The 20,533-nt window shown below is 35.9% G+C and overlaps 1 protein-coding gene across 2 annotated transcripts; it reads left to right on the top strand.

Moving 5' to 3' along the window:
- Positions 1 to 1,311: 1,311 nt before the first annotated feature.
- Positions 1,312 to 12,256, top strand: MANEA (mannosidase endo-alpha). Of its 2 annotated transcripts, none has more exons than XM_026039179.1 (5): positions 1,312 to 1,325; positions 5,274 to 5,866; positions 9,094 to 9,203; positions 10,507 to 10,583; positions 11,339 to 12,256. In XM_026039179.1, exons 2-5 carry the CDS (start codon positions 5,317 to 5,319, stop codon positions 11,973 to 11,975), a joined length of 1,374 nt encoding a protein of 457 aa, XP_025894964.1. In that variant the 5' UTR covers positions 1,312 to 1,325; positions 5,274 to 5,316; the 3' UTR covers positions 11,976 to 12,256. The 2 variants fall into 2 exon arrangements, with proteins under 2 accessions (XP_025894964.1, XP_025894963.1); XM_026039178.1 differs by lacking the exon at positions 1,312 to 1,325 and adding an exon at positions 1,565 to 1,689.
- Positions 12,257 to 20,533: the final 8,277 nt, after the last annotated feature.

The raw sequence follows: 20,533 nt of genomic DNA, 5'->3' as shown, positions 1-20,533 counted from the left end.
AAGTTTGGACTGTAGTCTTTTCAGATGCAAACTCATTTACTATTGTATTATTTCTGAATCATACAATATGTTCCCTGCTAGTCAAATTATTCAAATATTCACAAAGATATTAAACATTACTGCAAATGTATTCCCCACCAGAGCATTCAGATAGCACAAAATAAACCATGCAAGTCTTGCTTATTGATTTTCTCAGAATTGAGAGAGTACCACAAAAGCTGTTGAATTTATTTGTTTAGCTTGTTTATGCCTATACTGCAAGATTCTCCTTCTAAGCCTTAAGCATACTAGGTGATACAGTGCTTCTGGTGAAATCAATGAGAGCTTTGCTATTGATTTCAATGAAACTGCAATTCCAGTCACTCTGCAGAACATAATCTATTCTGTTTCTCCCGGGGCTCAGAAGGGTTCTTACAAAATCATGCAAACGACACCACAGGGATCCAACTCATTATAGATGTTTTCTACAACACAAATGAGAAGAAATGTTTTCTTTCTATAGGAAAACCACACTGTTTATCTAGTGAAACAATCTGTATCAAGTCAATTCGAAGTATTCCTCAAAAAGAGTTCTTCCTGACAGGCATCGTGCAGTGGAATGGGAAACGGGTGCACATTTCTTCACGATTTGGTTACTGATGTCGTGAAGACAAGATGGCAACTGTCAACAGCTCATGGTATGTTTTCAATGCTTGGAGAAAAAGGGGAAAAAAAGCACAACTTAAATTTGAGACAGCTACCAACATAATTTATACTGCTGCAATAAATTGTAATTACAAAATTAATGTATATTAAGGTAAGTATTCACCATAATCCTATCCATATTTTTTTCTATGTTTAAATAGAGATGACATCTAGAGGCAGGTGGGACCCAAGGCAGGGTGCATCTCACCCCATGGTGACATGTAGGTTATGCTGCTAGGGGTGACCCCTTTTTACACAGCTTAGACCCTTGTTCCCTAACCTCCTCCCTAAATGAAAACAAAGCAAAACGAAAGAACTAGGAAAGAAAAATAAGAAATGTGTTCAGTTGGGGGGGGGGGTAGAAAAATGTAGAAGTGTCTAATATGCTGCTATCCACTTCCTTTCTTCACAAAAACCATCCAAGACCCTCGCCGGACAGCTCCCCCAGCGCGGGCCGCGCAGGCTAGGGAAGACACTCAAGCCCCGCCGCCATGTTGCGGCGGCGCCGCGGCCCTTCCCGCCGCGCGTTCACAACGCCGGCCGGCGCGGCTGCCACTGCGCATGCGTCTTCCTCCCTCCCCGCGGGCATGCGCGCGGGGGCAGCGGGGCCGCGGCGCGGGCGGGTGCGCGGCCTCGGGCGGGTGAGTAGCGGCGGCGGCGGCCGGCGGGGCGGGCGGTGACCGCGGGCCTGGCCGGTGCGCTCAGGGCCGGGGGCTGCCTGGGGGAAGAGCTGCCTTCTCCTCGCTGCTCTCCGGGCGGTTTTTCCGCCGCAGCCCGGCAGTCGTGCGCGCCCCCGCGGAGCCGGTGCCGGCCCGGGAAGCGTCCCGGTGCGGGCGGTGCCCGTGGGGCAGCGGCGCTCCCGGCGCCCGCCCCCCGGACCCTCGGGAAGCGGGCGCTCCTGCCTGTCCGTTAGACTGTGCTCGTTACATGGCCTCGCTCCCGAGCTCGGTGGGAACCGCCGTGATGCTGAAGCTGGAGGCCTCCTTGTCCCGTTTGAAAGAAAACGTAACAAAATGGTTTTTTTTTTCTTCTTCTTGCTGCTCCCCTTCCTGAGTTCAAGTCAGATTATTGAAAAATATTACGTGTTTTCTGTGTAATTTAAAAATATACATGTTAGAATAGATAGCAAATAAGTATCAAATTTGGATGACTCAGAAAGAAACCTTATATTGCTGGAAATGTTAGAAAATAAAACTTTTCTTCCCATGTAGGCTTTTACAAAATGTCAGTCTGCCTGGTAAAGTGTCATCTTTTATTATATTTAATGATTTAATTCTGTGAGAGTCTGTAGAAAAAGACTTTTTCTGTACTGATATAAACTTCTGGGAAGTTTCCTGGCTGCTCTGGTGCTAGAAACAGTCCTGAGATAGTCCCATGGAAGACTGTGAAGACCCAGAAGCCTCAGGTCTGGCCTGATGTAAACTGCCATTTCAGAGTTCTGGGTCGTAAAGACTAAGCTCAGCCAGTTAAGCTGAGAAGTTTTGATCCACCTGCCATGGGAACCAGGTTACTTTGGATGGCCCAACCTTTACCCACTGGTGCATCAAGCAGGGGGGATTCTCAGGGCTTGCTTTTATGTTGTGTTCTTGCTTGGCCCGTGTAAGTAGCATTATAGCAAAGAAACCTGCAGGATTTGCTGGTTCTTACAAAAGCAAATGCACCTATTTAAACTGGAAGTGCTTCTGCCATGTTTCCCTTGTGGGATCAGTAATACTAAAGAAGCACATAGGAATGAGTTGAAACTTGAACTGGCATATGATCAAAATGACTTAGAGCAATTAAACTGATTTAATAAATATCCTTATTTTGGAAAAAGTTATAGGGATGCTCTGTTATCTTATGGTGGTTTAAACTAAATGCTTTTTGTATTTTTTTTTTGGTTTTGTTTTTAATTCTTGACCTATTATAGTTTTGGTGGTGGTTCTTGTAAAATGAGTTCCCAAGACAAGAGAAAGAGCTTCAGCTATTCCCACATGTGGCTTGGCTCATTTGCTGGTACACAAAGAAGTCCTGACAATGTTGGATTAGGATCCAAAAGCTACTCTTTTCAAGGAGCTTTGAAGTCATGATATGAGTTAGGCTGTGTGTGAGCTCTTAACAAACATAAGGCTGAAGGTCATTCCCAGTAAAGATGGGAACAGGTTTTAGATCCAACTGCATGGTGACTTCAGGGACAGACGCTTCAGTTGTTGAAATAGTTGTTTTGTGTAACAAGTCTGCTCCGTCTCCTTCCCTGAAACTGTGATTGATGCTGGTGTTGAAGAGTGATTTGCTGCAGTCTCCAGACTGGCTCTGGACAAGACCGAATGACAGTGCAGGCATGGCCAACCTGTATCTCTTGACTGCAGCTTCAGACAGAAAAAAACAAACAAGTGTTCAGCATGGATATTACTCTTTGTTTTACAAATTTGAACTTTATGTAGCCTCACTATGAGTATTCTAGAAGTTCACAATATGGCACAGTAGGCCAGGCTCTGTCTTTATGCTAGCCAATTTTTGAAGGCCACCAGTTGAATCAGAAAATAGTGTATATGCTACTTGCATTTCGATATACTTTAGTGTTAAATATGCCACTAGAAAAATATTGAAATAAGAACATGGAATATTGGTATCAATTTCCCAAGGTTTAAAGAAACCCTTTATGATAGTAAAAGTTCAATATGAAATTCTTTGTTCTTTAACTGAAGTTGAGTTGAAGAAATCTGAAATGCACATGTTTAACTAGGTAAACAACATTTTAAACTTCAGTCAAACAAACTCCTGATCCACTATCTCATTTCCTTAATCCTAAACTGAGTTAAATGTCTAGAAAATAATGCCTTATAAGCTATAAAGAAGGCTAGGGAGTCAAGAAAAATAGTAGACGTATGCTTTAAGAATTAATCATTAGAAGAATGGTTTGAAGAATATCTGGACTTATACAAAATTCTACGATCTCGTGAGCGTTATAAAAGCACACTGTTGTAAATGAGATGATCCTAAAGCGCTGTGAAATCTGCTAATAAAAACATCTTACACCATGTTGAGTACTGTGAGCTTAATTGTTGTCAAATCACTTGCCCTGCCAGTAGCTAAGCGCAGTTTCACAGCGCAGTTGGACAAAGTGAGCAGCTTTGTTTTCCTTCTGCTGAAGCACCAGCTGTGTTGCTAACTTGCTTGTTTGCATTAGTGCTGTGATACTCATTCAGCTGAATCAGCCCTCAAAGTAAAAGCAGATAGCTCTTTTTCTTTTTTCTTGGTTTGTGTTTAACTGAGTTTTGCTGTTTTAGTGTATGAGTGAAAATTTGAAAAGACTTAAAGGGTAAGTTCGATGAATATCAGGGCTGACTAAAAATAGGCAATAGAAGTGAATGGATTAAGATTGGAAGTGGAAACAGTATCATGATAGTAATCTAACTCGTGCTGCATTGTTAAAAAAAAATTTACTCAAAAATTCCCCGTCAAAAATGATCCTTTTCGCAGACAACACTGACAAATGCAGTCAATTAAGCAATATGGAAATGTACTTTAACGGCAGTAATAAACAGAATTCACTAAATAGAAACTAAATTCACTAACAGATTCACTAAATCAAGATATGTTTAAAATATGTGAATGACCTGTGTATACTAAAGTCAGTGATTACTGATTAAAGTCAGATTTTTAAAAGATGAATGTTGGTTACAGGATCATAACCATGCCGCCTGTAATGCCTGTTGAATCACACAATTCTCAGTCTCACTTCTCAGTTTTACACATAGACTTGTTCCATGTAGTTCAGTGGTGACCTAAAATTCATTTATTTTCTCTTGCTTTCTTGTCTTTAACATTGAACAGGAATTCAAGTTACAATTAGTAATCCATATTGTGTGTGTGTGTGTGTACATATGTTTTCTTTATCATCTTTATATTTTCACATACATGTTTTTGTATATACTTATATTTTCACTTTCTGTGCAGTGTTGTTCTTGCTTTAAACTTAGTCCTGAAATCATATAATGAAATATCGTGCACTTGTGACATTGTAGTAAAATAGTGTTGACACCTAGCCAGTAGACTTTTTTGGTTGAGAAATACATAAAATACGTATTTTAGTCAATGAATTGCTTGGTCTGAAGCCAATAAATAGGTTACTAAATGAACCTGCATTCTGAACATAAACAGAAATTCTGTTACATTTCATTCTATTCTTTATTCTTGCTCATTTGCATTGTCCCTTTTTCACGATCACTGCTTTTTTTGTTCTGTTTTTAACATCATTTCAATAAAACTTGTCACAAATACAGTATTTTTTAAATAATGTAACCAAAGTTTATATTCCATGGGATTTAATAGTGTTACAAAAATAACAGTTAAGTTTAAAAGTAGGATGTCATATAAAATATGTGATTCACCAGCCGTAGAACTTAAGTCCCTAACATATATTCTCAATTGCACATATTATCGTTTCCTTTTTTTTCACTTTCGTCCTTAGAAAAGGAATTCTAGTTAGATAGTCAGGGTGTAAATGTCATTGTTGACACAGTGCTTTTATTATGTAAATATGAAGCATTTCGTACGATTGAATTAGATAATAAGAAATCTGACCTTATAATATTTCTTTTGCTCAGTTGTGGCCAAAATCCTGCCTTTTGGATTCTGAACTATGACATCATGGCAAGATTTCGCAGAAGAACATGCATCATTTTATTACTTTTTATTTTATTTATTTGCTCCATAATGATGGCTTTGAAGACTCTCAGACCTGACAGAGCTGGCTTTGGGGATCCCTTTGGACTCGGTCTATTGCCTGAACTTCAGCAACGGACAGCGGTCTTAGAAAATAAACCGAATTCCCTAAGTAGGATTCAAGCGGATACCGTAACACACGTCAGTAACTTTCATAGTAGTGCAGTCAATACTATGAAAGCCTCTATGCCTCCTGCAAACAAGCTGGAAGAAGAGCTGTCTTCTCCTAATTATAACTTTCATGTATTCTATTACAGTTGGTTTGGGAATCCACAGTTTGATGGTAAATATATTCACTGGAACCATCCACTGTTGCCACACTGGGATCCCAAAATTGCAAACAATTATCCAAAAGGAAGGCATAACCCTCCTGAAGACATTGGGGCCAACTTTTATCCTGAGCTTGGATCTTACAGTTCCAAAGACCCTTCTGTCATAGAAGCACACATGAAGCAAATGCGTTCAGCCTCAATTGGTAATAGATCTTAACATTTTAGCATGTTGTGCACTTACCCAGTCTTAAATATTGGTTGAACATGACTGACTAAATCTTGCATTTTTCTGTGCAATTCTGGCAATATCTGAAGTGAATGTTTTGTATTTCTGAAACCTAGGCCTTCAGAGCTGTTACAGCATAGAAACTGCAAACTCTATTTCTAATCTTTCAGATGCATGTTTCTTAGCTTACTGTTTAACATATTCTAGTAATGGCATCTCTTTTGTATATAACTTCTAATTGTATAGTTTTCCTTTGAAGATGAACACTTGAATTTTAAGAACAACTTGCAATAAGCCACGTTAGCATAGCTACAGAACAGTCTGTTCATTCAGAAATGCATTTCTTCAAATACTTGTTGTGCAGCTGTTATGTAGGGATTCGTACTTTAAAGATAATGTATCAGATTACAGTTTTTATATAGTTTATATTGTATCCAATGTATTCATGAGTGTTCTGTTAGCTATATATTAGCCATATAAATCTCTAATTTTTACTTTCTTGAACTCAGGGAGAATAGTTTCAGTGTGACTAACTTGCCCTCAAGCAACATCTTTCTTTAAATAACATAGATTGATGTTCTCTTACTTATATAAGATGGAATATATAAAGTAGTTTTTAACATATTTTTGCTGCTGTTTGTTATTGTTCTTGGCTTTTATGGCTGTTTATTTGCAACATCTTTTAAATAGTCATGTATTCTAATAGTTTAGCTTTGAATGGCTTCTACAGCTGTACTTGGAACTGCATGATCATAACTGATGGCATCATTCAAGGTGAGGGCTAAGAATTGATGTACCCAGTAGTAGTGTTGACTTATGTAGGATTCGCTTTCTGTTCCCCATCCTCCCCTTTTTCATAACCTATCCTTGACTTTTTTGAACAGGGATTAATAGAAAAGTAGAGAATTTCTCAGTCTTGTCAGTAATAGGATAAATCCATTCTTTTGGATAGAAACACCAGCAATAGGCAGAAAACTGGCGGAGAACCCTAGGGAATAAGTTGCCATTAGATGCCCTCCTAGTGCTGTATAAATTAGAGAATTATATATGACAGTATGATGAAAGTAGAAAGGGCATCTGCAGCTTTTGGAGAATCAGTGACAGTTCTGGTACAGTTAATGGAATTGTTTAATAAAGCTGAGATGGTGGTAGAAGGGTGCAGAATACTAAGAAAAAATGCTTTGCAGATAGTTTTTGATAACCTGGAGTTGTTAAGTTTCCCTTAAAACACAGCAATATGAGTGAGTTCATGTATCCCATGACATGCTTTTGTAAGGTATTGACAGATATTATCAAAAGTAGATTTTTTTTTTTCTGCTGTCATTTTATTTTTGGGCTTTAAGTGCATTTTAATTTGTTATCTTCAGTTTAGATTTGACCAACTTTTTTTTCTTTTTTCCTCAAATATTTAATTCTTACAAAAAATTGACACAATATTTGGTATAGTTTGTTCATTTTTGATGTATTGTGAAGTTGACAATGTACAATGCTGTTCTTTCTTTTTATCTCTTAGCCGGTTTCTAAGCCATAACTGTATTTTGTGTTCTATCAAAAATAATTTTTCTTCTAGCCTTTTTTGAAAGGCTTTATGAAGGACCTTCCAAAAGGAGAAAAATGTAAGTGATTCTTTCAGCAAATATATTGTAATGGAATATGAGAAATTGGAGAAGCAGGAGCGTTTTATTCAGTGCTTCCTTGTAATTTTCTTGTGTTGTTCTATAATCCTTTCCTTATTTAACTTACCTAATTTAAAAATACATTGTATTCATCCATTATTCCCCAAATTGCTTAGTTGCTGGTGAAACTTATTTTGTTTTCAAAATTGTTGTCAAAATTGTCCCTATTTTGTGGAGCTCCTTTCTGAAGTTGCTCATTTGTCTTCAAGGATGTATTGCGCTGCTGTGTGATGTGGGTCCCTTCGTATGCTTATTTCACCTAGTGCATCGTGTAGCCTCCTGAAGTGGTCCATTACAAACATATGTGACTTTTTTTTTCTTCTCAGGAAAAGACCAGTGAAAAAAATTGAATAATACTAATATAGAATTATGAAGAGTCTTGGTGGGTGACGTGCTCCAGGTACCTGGAAGAGGGTTGCCTGGCTGCTGTTGCTGCAGTTCTGTTTGTCTTTTACATCCTACTCATTTGAGTTTTGTCCCTCTCTCTTGTGTTGAGTAGAAAAAATAACATGGCTGGCTGCAGTGAATTAATTTATTTCTTGTCTACCAGCAGATTTTTTCTGTGGTAGTCTATCTACTGCTTATCTATAATTTTTTTTTAATAAAATGTTCATAGAATGTGCTACAGGTAATTGAACTACCTCCCTTCAATGTAGTGGATTCAAAGCTCTGGACATTGGAAGCTGATTGTGTATTCTAATGTATCTTTTTTTTAAAAAAAAAATTGTGTTTGTTTTCATAGAGATTATTAGTCAGAAATTTGATATTAGAACAGGTAGTTTTTTTGAATATACAAAGCCCTATTTCTGTGACCTACTTATGTCTTTGTAGACTTAAGGTTTTACCTAGGTAAAAACAATTGTACTGGCTTCTCTGTAACTGTGTTAGAAAAATAATCCTAAATTAGTATTTTATGTATTTTTAATGCATTTTTTCCCTGAAGTATCCTTTTAATTACACAACTAAAAAGTCTGACTTATTTATCTGACAGTTCTATTTTAGCGGGAAAAGTTCTAGCCCTTCTGAAGAGGTATGTTCTGACTTCTAGTACTGAAGTGTTTAGTAATGGAGCCATGGTATGATGCAGAAATACACCAGGAAATTTCAGAAAATAGCTTTGTCACATGTGTAGTCTTCATTACTTGAGTCTGACCCTGTGTAATCTGGGTGTTTTCTGCCTCTTCTGCAGTAATGTTGTAATTCCTTGCTTAGGAGCTCTTGTCACAACCACAAGAGTTTTGGACACTTTACCAAAAAGCACGAGGGAATGGCTATAAGTTTTAGTCTTGAGACAGTGAGTTCAGAACTATTTCCTTGTCAGAGCCTCTTACCACCTTATAAAGAAGGTATAAGAAAAAGAAATAGAGATGTTGAAAATCTACTCTTGGAAATGTTGTCATTTCATAGTTAACATGAAGTTCTTAATTGTTCAGTATATCTTACGTCAAATGTAATTATAACTGCTGATGAATGAGCTGCGTATTTTATGTTTACATAAAATACTTTCAAACTTGCTTTGTATTTTCAGGTGTAATAGCACTTTCATGGTACCCACCAGGCATGGCTGATGAAAATGGAGAACCAACTGATGATTTGGTGCCTGTAATTTTGGATTTTGCCCACAAATACAGTCTAAAGGTAAAGCATTTTTAAGAAATATGGGATAGGATTATTTAGGATAGTAAAGGTCAACAGTTCATTGCATTCTACTCATGCTGTAGAACAGGGAGGCCGTTGATGCACTGGTAACATCTGTGTCAGTCATTGCACTGTTTTCCATTCCTTAATGTTTGCAGGCCCTGACAATTGCATTATGTTTCTCCTATAAACATTAACGCAATCAAGCAAAATACTTGTCATATTCCTGGATTACAAATATTTCAAGTAGTAATAATTCTAATGATTGGAATACAGATATCAAGCAAAAGTACTACCAGGAATTGTTACTTTCCTTGTAAGTATTACACCATTAAGCATATGGTTATAATATCAGCAGCTTAAAAAAAAATATACAAAATGCGTTTCTATTTTATCTGCTAAATGCAAATCTTATGGAAATAAATATCCTGTGATTTGCCTATTATCAGCCTGTTATCAGATAATTGTGGTGCCATTCAACTTATACAACAGTCCTAGTGAATTAGTCGAATACTAATTTGCTATAGTTTATACCCAATAGAGACCCTGTATCTAAAGTGAAATTTGATCACATTGCAGAGTAGTTGAACACTTTTTAAAATTTATTTATTTATTAAATGTATAAATTGCTTGCGGAAAAAATACTTCCTTTGATTAGTGTAACATATTACTCCATTTAATTGAGTAGTTGAAATTGATGGGATTTTTACTTTGAAAATGAGTTCAGATATATAGGATAATTAACTTCCTGAGCCCCAAGGTTGAAATTCAGAGCAGCAACTATACAATCTCTTAGATGTAGTCACAGTGTTTGTTACTGTTGATGATTTTATAAAATTCTAAGTTAAAGTTTTCATATCCCTAATCTTAAAATCTCTATTTCATATTGAAAACTTTCCTTGAAGAATTACTATCTATAACAATTGTAATATATTATTTAGAAGTTAAATATCAAAATATTTCATCAGTTAATTAGTTTTTGTCATGCACTTGGTTAGTCTTTGTTTATTTCAGATTTTGGTATCTGCTGTAGTTCCTAAGTTTTGTTGAGCGTGCTTATTATCCTAATCTAGGGAGAAGAAAAGCAGTCTTTTGCATCACTGTACAATACCGCATGCATATTCTATATTTAAATTTCATAGAGCTGAAGCTACTAGTCTCTACTTTATTCACAAATATTTAGCAGTTTTTTCTTATATAGCATTAGCAGTTTGATTGGTACATGATTTATGTAGTCACCAGTGCCGGTGTGTTCCATGATATTTAAAGTTCAGGGTACTCTTACTACATTTTCATTTTTCAGGTTACTTTTCATATTGAACCCTATAAAGACAGAGATGATCGCAGCATGTACAACAATGTCAAATACATCATTGACAAGTGAGTGCTTTCAAAATATTTCCTTTAGAATCACAGAATCACTATGGGTGGAAAAGACCCTTTAGATCATCAAGTTGAACCATAAACCCATTTAGGTATAGCTACATGCTAGTTTAAATAACTTTTGTATAATATGCAAAGCCTTAAAGAATATATGAAAATCTTAACTGAGGGAACAGATGCAGAAACTTTATGGAATGGTACAAAACTCTAAAGCAAAGTCTGCCTTTCTAAATGTAGAAGCATGAACTTTATGAAGATACAGAAATGTAAACTGTTCTTAACATTTATTAGTATTATGTAGGTCATATTAGCTCAAAGTGAACGGTGAAAATGCAGTGCTGTAAGATATATATATGAAGAAAGAGGTTTTTATAGCAACAAACTTGCAGCTGCATTTGTAATGTGTTGGCTCTAATGATTTTAGTTCAATTTAACAGATCTGTTACAGCTACTAGTTGTTTTGTTCATTAGTGCTACTTAAATATTTTTCATACTGAATTTTCATACTGAATTGCCTTGTAACACACAATCGCTTAATTACTAACCTCTAGTAATTTAAAGGTTCTTTGCTGATTTATTTAATACTTTGCCCTGCGTTGGATTAAAAATGCATATAAATTGCTATGTATTGAAGCATATGTGCTGTCTTTTAAAATTAATTTTTAGAAAAGTCCTTGATTCACGCTATGAAATGGTATTTTACAGCTGGTAAATTATGTCTTGATACTTAACAATACTTGTTTGCTTTATAGATACGGAGGCCATCCAGCTTTTTACAGGTTTAAGACCAGCACAGGCAGATTGCTTCCCATGTTTTATGTTTATGACTCTTATGTAACAATTCCTGAAATATGGTCAAATCTGCTAACTGTTTCTGGATCCCAGACTATTCGAAATACTCCATATGATGCATTATTCATTGCACTTCTAGTGGAAGAAAGACATAAGCATGATATTCAGAGAAGTGGCTTTGATGGAATGTACACATACTTTGCCACCAATGGCTTCTCTTACGGCTCATCTCATCACAATTGGGCAAGCTTAAAAGCCTTCTGTGATAGTAACAACTTAATGTTTATTCCAAGTGTGGGACCAGGATATATTGACACCAGTATCCGACCGTGGAACAACCACAATACTCGTAATCGTGTCAATGGGAAGTACTATGAGACTGCCTTTAATGCAGCCCTTCTGGTGCGACCAGAAATTATTTCTATCACATCTTTTAATGAATGGCATGAAGGAACACAGATCGAAAAAGCTGTCCCGAAACGGACTGGACAGATAGTTTACCTTGATTATAAGCCCCATAAATCAAATGTTTACTTAGAGCTCACTCAAAAGTGGTCTGAGAAGTATAGAAAAGAAAAAGAACAGTGGCTCATGTGAGCTCTTGCTCACGGTTCTTTCTGAATACATCAAATAGATTGAGACAGAAATCGAGCTGAAAAATGTGTTATCAAATATCTTCTATTACAGATATGTTCAAATTGTTATATTCTTTGAATGTATATGTGCTACTACTGAATTTGAGCAGAGGAGTAAAAAATTAGTGAGCAATATTCCAGCTTATTGGATGTTTGAGGATATTCAGGGAAATGCTTGCTTGGCTGTGTTTTGGATTTTTTTTCTAAATCCGTTAATTGCATGCTGAGCTTACAAGTCATCTGTGTTGAATAACTCATATGTGCTTGAAGTAGAAAAAAAATGGGCATATTTACTTCCTTTAAGGATTTGTATAGTTCTGTTTCTACTCAAAGTAGCACTGTAAGCTAAATTTTATCTTATTAGCTTCTTGCAGGTTACATGCGTGTAGTGCATGAAATAACTACTGTCTACTGTTTCTATGCTTTGCACTTAGAGAGATATTGATACATGACAAATCTGTGGTAAAAATACTAAAGTGGTATAAAAATACTAAAGTGGTATATGTAATGTGACTTCAGTAGCTTTTATTTAAAAGATGAAAAATATATTTGAAAGATTCACAGAATCACAAAGTAATTGAGATTGGAAGGGGCTTGGGGAGTTCATCTGGACTCTGGACCCTTGCTGCTCTTGCAGAGTCACTCCAAGTGGACTGCCCAGGGTCATGTCCGGTTGACTTTCAGGTATCTCCAAGGGTGGGAACTCCACAGCCTCTCCAGGAAACCTGTCCCAATGTTCAGTTGCCTTCAGAGAAAAGTTCTTCTTATGTTCAAGTCCCTGTGTTTCAGCCTGTGACCATTGCCTCTTGTCACTGGACACCACTGAGAAGAGTTCCTCTTCAAACTCTCCTGTCATGTATTTATTGATAAGAACTTCCCCAAGTCTTGTGTTCTCCAGACTAAACATTCCCAACTCTCTCAGCTTTTCATACAAGCCATGCTTCTGTCCTTAAAATGTCATCCTGGCCCTTTGCTGGACTTACTGCAGCAGATTTGTGTCTGTTTTGTATTGGGAAGCCTGGAACTGGATACAGTTCTCCAGATGTGGCCTCACCAGTACTGCGTGCAGAGGAAGGATCGCGTCCCTCAAACGGCTGGCAACCTTCTATGTCATACAGCACAGTTTATCACCTTCTATATGAGGAGGTCTTGGGAGATGGTGTCAAAAGTCTTATTAAAGTCGAGGTAATTATGTCCACTCCTCTCTCCTCATCCACCAAACCAGTCATCTCAGCATAGAAGGCTGTCAGGTTGGTGAAGCATAGTTTCCTCATAAATACATCAGCGCCTTATGCAGTTCCAAATTCTTCCCGATTCTTTTTCAAAGATGTCCAGTCCAGTTTCCTTTATTTTGTTCAAGATGTAATACAGTCTGCTGCAGATGGCTGGATACTGACCAGTTCTACGTAGATTTCTCTATTTTACTTTGAACTTAAGAAAGTGTCACCTAAAACTTACAGTGGAAAGGGGAGGGGGGGACATAGGAGGAGGGAGGGAAGAAGGAAGAGCACTGCTGAAAATAGGAAAATATGCGAACAGTTCTAGTGTTAGAAGACTTCTACTAACTGATGGCAGGCATGGATCTAATGTGTTTGGAAAAGTGTTACTAATTTGCAATTAATATAACTTTAGGATTTTATTTTTTCTCATGTGATTTAGAAGCAATTTAGATCAATAATATCAGAAACGTTTACTCATAGCTAATTTGAAATCTGAGTTTTTTATTTTTTGTATAGTTTTTCCAGTATCCAAGGACAGTAGAACCAAAATCCATTCAGATAAACTGCTTACCAGTACCACCTGTGGAATGAGGAATGGAAATGAGTAATTCCCAGCCTGAAGTGTATCTGTTTTTGTTTTTGCCTCATTTTTTACCGCTACTGTTTTTCATTAAACTACTTTCCAGTACTCTTTCAGACTGAGCAGTCTGTATTTTCAACTGTTTTAAGTGGCTATTTGCTGTATTTCTTGATGGACCTTGAAAGTATCAGGATCCATGGATATGTCTCTTCAGAAATGTGTTTTTTTTTTGGTATTTTCTGCAGGACTTTGTAGAACAAGTCCAAGACTTTGTACTAGGAGGAACTGCAATATTTTGTACATTTTCATCAAGTGTTTAATCTGTAGCAAAATTATTTTCTTCAAATTTTGTGTGGGTATATGTTTTATACCAGTATTGTTTCTGTGGGGTAGCTGGAACTGTTGTGGCAACCTTTTGATTTCGATAGGGCTTTACTCATTGCCCACAGTAATTACTTGCACTGTTTACTCAGTTACTCCCATTATTTTGTCATGAAATTTTAGCATAAATATGGAGACTTGTGGATAAATAAAAGAAAAAATGCTTTTTTCTAAATCCTCTATTATTCTGAATTTAAAAAGTTACTACACATATTTTTAGAGTCTTTCTAATAAGATCTGTTTTTGTATGTTTCACTAATCTTAGATTTCTATGCAGTTATTAAAGACATGAGGTGTCATGTAAACAGTCTCAAATGTATGAATTGGCAGATAGATACAACCTGGCATGTTGAAGTGCAGCTCTGGAGTTAATGTGATTGTATTTGTATATCTTCTTTTTTTAAATTGTGTGTTACTACTTTGTTTTACTTATTCTCAGATACATAATTTGAAATAGGTACTGGTATGACTTAAAACAGTCACATAAGCATGGCTGAAATGTAGGAAGCCCTTGTTAGGCACTGCAAGGTTAACCACTCACTCTATCCTTTAATTAAGGGAACTGATTTATCCATTTTTAATATAAATATTCTAAATAGCTATACACAGCTTGTTTTTACTTTGTTTATATTTGTATTCATTTACGGTCCAGAGACCTTACCTCTTTTAAATGTAAGGAGATGGTCTAGCTTTTTTGAGCATCTAGGAGAGTATATATTATTAATATATTCTGAATATATATTATATTCAGAGTATATATTATATATTCTGAATTCAAACCTTTTGAAAGGCCAATCCTTATATTTTCCTTGCTTAACCTTTTTGTCATTTGTCAGGCTTTTCTCATTGTACCTGCCTGAACTGTTTATTAGTCTTGACAACTCTGTGCTCGACTTTGAGCTCCTTTTTCCCAGTGATGGTTTTTGTCCGTTCGTGAAAGTTGCACTTGTTTCTTATGTTACTTGTTGCAGAAACATTCTGAAATCTATTGGAGTTTTGCACAACTGAGAGTTTTCTTTAAAATATGATTTATATTAGCTGTGTAATAGATCTTAATTACTTGCAAAGACTTGAATAGTTGTGACAAAGTTGTATTTTAACCCTAACCATAAAGAGTTATGGGCTATGGCATATAAGTGTCTAATGGGATCTTTAGAACAATTTACTGAATTTCTACTGAAAAGAATAAAAATAAAGTGCCTAGAAACTGATCACTGCTGAGCACTTTACTGCATTTTAATGTGCTTAGTATATTTTACAATCTAATATGGAACCTGAGAAAAGTATTTCAGAGTTTAAAATTTAATTTGAGGATAACCTAGAGAGCTGGTGGAATAGCAGCCACCAGAGCTAGCCCCTCCTTACCTTAATGGTTACAATGGTTACCTTAATGGTTACAATGAAATGTAATTAAAAATATAAAATGGAGAAGACTTGCAAAAATGCAAAGACATAAAATTCTGTGTTATGAGTTGACGAATAGCATAACAAATGATGAGTGATTTAGAAGGTGATTGCTCCAAGCTTTATAGCTCCTTTTTCCCAACAAACAAACAAACAAAAATTCCAAACTGTGACCAAAATCAGGAGTGAGGGAAAATGTTTGTTATGGATTGAGACCCTAAATGGAATCTAAACGAATATTTAGATTCTATCTCACTTTGCTGTTAGTTAAACAGCTTTTTTTTTCCTCCTTTTTTTTTCTTTTCTGTTGGAATGATTTCTGTTAATGTCTTTACACTGATTAATGCAGTTGATTGTCTTTTCAAAACTTTACTATAAGTGGTTATTCAATATCTGTGTGGATTAGGCAAGACGCACTTTAAGAAGTTTAGATAGAGATCATGCCATGCAATATCTTTGCCCATATAAAAAATACCTGGAATTACAGGTTTCATACTGCTGCTTGCAGATGCCCAGGTTAAATAAGCTGGGGAAATGATCTCTGAGACAGCTAACAAGTCTTTGTGGTGATAGACAACTTGCTTTTAAATGAAGCTTTATAGATTCACTTCTGGTTCTGTCAGTTGTGTGCAAGTAAACTGTTTAAGTTCTCTCTAAGCTCAGAAGCTGAATACATCTTATTCAAAACCAAAATTTATATTAAATCTTATATAATAGTGCATGTTTCTCAGATCTATAAGCTTGTACTCAATTTTATTTCAAAGGAAAGAGTATGTGCACATGCTGTTACGTTTGTGGTAGCAGAAGATTATCGTGAATGTAGTTTCTGTGCTGGTGTTCATCACGCTTGTCTAATGCCTTTTTTTTTGTGGTGCCACTGATTTCTCTCTTAACATGCTGTTTAAGCAGAAGGGTCCCTGGTGAACACATGTAGATTAGGAGACTATACACACTATACATAACCTGAACTCACATATTTTGTATAGGAGTCGCAGGTTCTCTTGAAAACGTTTGATGAGAGTTAGTGTTTGCAGGACCATGTTGCTGCATGATAGGAGAATGTATTTCTGTGCACGTGGATAAAGACATGCTGTGTGTTTGGGGCCTTTTTTTGTGTGAATCTTGTGTACCTGAATACTAAAGAGGAAATAAAATAATTACTGACAAATTACGTGCCACTGAATGTAATCTAACATCTCTCTGCAAGTCTTGGAGCTGTAATATAGTATCAATCCTGGTCCTTCTACTTGAAAAAAAAGTCAAATGTTTCATTCCTCTCCCTGTCATCTGTTTCTTCTGACCAACATGCAGAGTGTTGCGTAAACTTTTAAAGTGACTCTAATTATAAGACTTAAAGGTTCTTTGGTGAAGAGAATCTACAAAATTATTGGTACTGCAGGAATACCTGATACAAATCCTGTGTTGTATAGATCTGGTTTTATTGTGAATGGATGGCATATCTTTATGTATTGAACATGGATAAATAAAATATATTTGAGTTGTTTTGGTACACTAACTGACTGCGATGGAGATAATTTATTGCATGCACATATAAAAATCAATGTGTGTATATATGCATATAAAGTCATTCTTTTAATGTACTATATCTTTGTATTAAATATTGGAAAATCTAGTTTATGGTTCTTTTCAGTTCTTTTTTAAAGTAGTGTTTAAGTAGTCTTTTAAGTCGTATTTCTAACTTATAACAGTGTTCACAAGGAAAAGAAAAAAACCTAGTTGCTCATGTACTTGGTACTTTCTTGAACAATAAATGAATGCCAAGAAGTGTGGCTTAAATGGAGTGTGGTAACATTTTTTTGAGTATTATGAATTTGGATAGTGAATTTCTGCTTCCCTATCAAAATACGGGTTTAAATTTGTGCAAGACTAACTGACCTGTAACTATTTTTTCTTCTAAACAGTCAAGACTGCCAAAATTTTAGTCTTCTTTAGTCTTTATTTAGTCTATTTAAGATATCTATTTAAGATACTGAGTTTACTCATGAATAATAATGGTAACAGTCTTTGAGTCTTTACATACTAATGACTTTTGACAAGGTAAAACTGAAGTTTAAGATGGATGGACACATGCATAATCAACCTTAAGGTTTGCAAATGAGTACTAGGATGCGTCCAAGAAGTAGTTTTGTCTTCTGATCGTATATAATGCTATTCAGGTAGGCTATCACAAATATTATGTTGCCATTTCACATAAGTTAGCAAAAGAATTGTGTGAAATTACCATCTTACTGTTTGAGAGGTGTGTTTTGTTATTCCCAGTAAACTTGGAAGAAGGAAGGTAAAACTAATCCAAACATATATTCCTATGCATTTCTATATATGAATCATAGTATTTTCAAAATGTGTAATTTCACCCTCCAGGTTTTGTCTATCACATAAGTGACATACCAGTATAGCTAAGAGAAAATATTTTACTATGCAATACAAGAAAAGAAAGGAAAAGAAAGGAGTACATTTTTCTCAGGAAGTGCTAAAGGTAATCAACACAGTGTACTTGAAATTTGAATTTATGTAAATATATTGCCATGTAATCAACCCTTTAGTAGAGGACTGTGACGTACTTCTCCGTGCTAGTCAGTAAAATACCTCCTAAGGAGCTTTGTGTCAGTTCATCTAAATTTCCTACTCAGTAGTAAAGAGAAAAATGAAGAGAGTTACTGTCTTTCTTAACTGCTATGTTCTTTTTACATAACATGTAAGTATATGCTCAATAAACTGTGTGTAAAGTATAAGGAAGAACTATCTTCATATATGTGTGTGTGTGTGTGTATTTCCCTTTGTGGAAAGAGTAGCTATAGGTGTGAAACTTTAGGAGACAATAAAATAAAAGTACCTGTCTGTAGTCTTCCCTTCTCAAGGTTCTATTTAGTGGCATTAAAAATACAGGGAGAATACTAAAAAATTGAAAAGCTTGTGGTGGGCACAAAATCAGGAGTTGGTGTTTTTTATATATTGTTGAAGGCCAAGTTGGAGGTAAAATAAAAAGTTTGTGATGTTTGTGTGTTACTAATGTATAAAACAAGGAAGAGAAAGATTATTTGCTAGAATAAAATTGAATTAAGTGAAAATAACAAATGCAAAAAGTAATTCTAGATTAATTAGCAGAGTATGCATCTTCACAGCTGAATTACGCAAAAATCTTTTTTAAAAGAAAGTAAATGCCAGTAAAAATACCAGTAAATGCTCATTAATGAGTAGAATTTTGCTGGCAGATAAAATTGTTCTGTCTTGTGACATGTTGTGATAGGTCCTACTATATATTATTATTCTAGATAGCAAAAATAAGATGGTTTCATTTTTTAAAAAAACTAGGAAGTGATCAAGTATGTTATGATGCTTCTCAGGAAATGGAGATATTGATGTTGAAGTATGATGTTGTTGCACTCGGGTTCAGTACAGCTATATTTGTATTTGAATACTAGTGGTGGAACTTCGTCTTGAGTGAATTAAATATGCTGCTATAATACATATTTTGTGTGTGTGCCAGCTATGATCGGCAATGCCACCAAGCTCTTTGTGAGGGCTTTTTTATGGATCAGAATAAATTTCATTCTGGAATTCATCCCAAGTTTATTTTTTGGCAATTTTTTTTCATAATTTTTCATGATCTTGAGGAAGAGGCTTTCCATACAACTGCATTATTGAGCTACATGTCTATTTGCGGTAGATAACCCTTTACAATCTATAAATGATGGGGGGGTTGTGTTGTGATTATTTTCACATGTGAAACTTTGAATCACAACTCAAAACTGTGAGTCCCTTTGAAAAAACTCTCAAGTTACTGGACCCAATACAGAGTAATTATGTGATGGTGCTATTCAGGCTCTGTTTTCAAGTAACCTAGTAGTCCTGTCACATCAGAGATGCTCAAGGTAGCCCTGAAACAATTACACTGTTTGTATAGGACTGTGTGGAAATACTCATTGAAGTCCAGGAAGCTGGAGGAGAATGGACTTTACTGTAGCTACCTGTTAGTTAAACAGTGTGGCCTAGCATAGACAGATCCATGAATATATATATATATATAAACTGGCAAATAGGTGAAGAAGAAAACTAGAAAATAGTATTTTAGAGCTTGTTTTGAATCTGTAGCTCAGATATTCTTTTATCTCCATAGTAATTTTTCATCCTTTTCCACTTAATAATCTGATCAAACTGGTAGGATTTCTCTCTCTGTCTCCCCTTCCTGCCTCCTCCAGCACCCCTGCAGCACTGAACAGGTTTATAAAGTTTTTGTATACTAAATATCCTAAAAGCCTGGATTAGAGGTGCAGATATAATACTAATACAACTAAACCTAAGTTCTGAGCTAGTTTTGAAGTTGTTCTGGGATTGATTATTTGGTTTATTTGCTTGTTTGTCTTTCCAAAATAAGCAGGCATGATGTTATATCATGCAGGTCCTCAAAGGGAAACCTGCTAGGGAGGATTGATTTCCTTATACTGAACTTCTCAAAATAAAGATTCACCATTCAGTGGGATTTTGGACTTAAATCTCGATACTGGTTAATGAATAATTTGAGATTAAAGTCTTGGTTCCATTCAAGTCTTTTGCGGGGGCTTTCTATTAACTCAGTATTATACAGTATGATGCTCTCATGATGAACATTAAATGTGTTACATTAGTGTGTTAAATGTGTTACATTAAATGTAGAGACTACTTAATTTTTTTTAAAGAAGTCTAATATTTGTAAAAATACATCTCTTTGAGAGCTGTTGCTGTACCCAGCATTTTTTTTAATTTTGCATGAAAAATAGAACTCTGCCCTTGGCAGAGGAAGGGGAGTTTACTGGTGTTTTGTCTATGCTAACAGAAGGTGTCCCCAGAACTGTCCCTCTTGATGTTCTTGGAGTCATCCAAACTAGTTCCCTTGGCCCTACAATTAAGCAGTGTGTGGCTATCAAAAGACAGGAG

The sequence above is a fragment of the Nothoprocta perdicaria genome, unplaced genomic scaffold, assembly GCF_003342845.1.
Source record: "Nothoprocta perdicaria isolate Ctin4 unplaced genomic scaffold, notPer1 scaffold_220, whole genome shotgun sequence".
NCBI lineage: Eukaryota > Metazoa > Chordata > Aves > Tinamiformes > Tinamidae > Nothoprocta > Nothoprocta perdicaria.
The sequence above is the reverse complement of the archived record's forward strand: the minus strand, read 5'-3'. Positions and strand labels throughout refer to the sequence as shown.

What these genes read in the sequence shown, in the direction of transcription:
- MANEA (XM_026039179.1), top strand. Translation starts at nt 5,317, where the DNA reads ATGGCAAGATTTCGCAGAAGAACATGCATCATTTTATTACTTTTTATT. An exon ending in CCCACAAATACAGTCTAAAG is followed by an intron (nt 9,204 to 10,506) that starts GTAAAGCATTTT and finishes TTCATTTTTCAG; the next exon opens with GTTACTTTTCATATTGAACC. An exon ending in GTCAAATACATCATTGACAA is followed by an intron (nt 10,584 to 11,338) that starts GTGAGTGCTTTC and finishes TTTGCTTTATAG; the next exon opens with ATACGGAGGCCATCCAGCTT.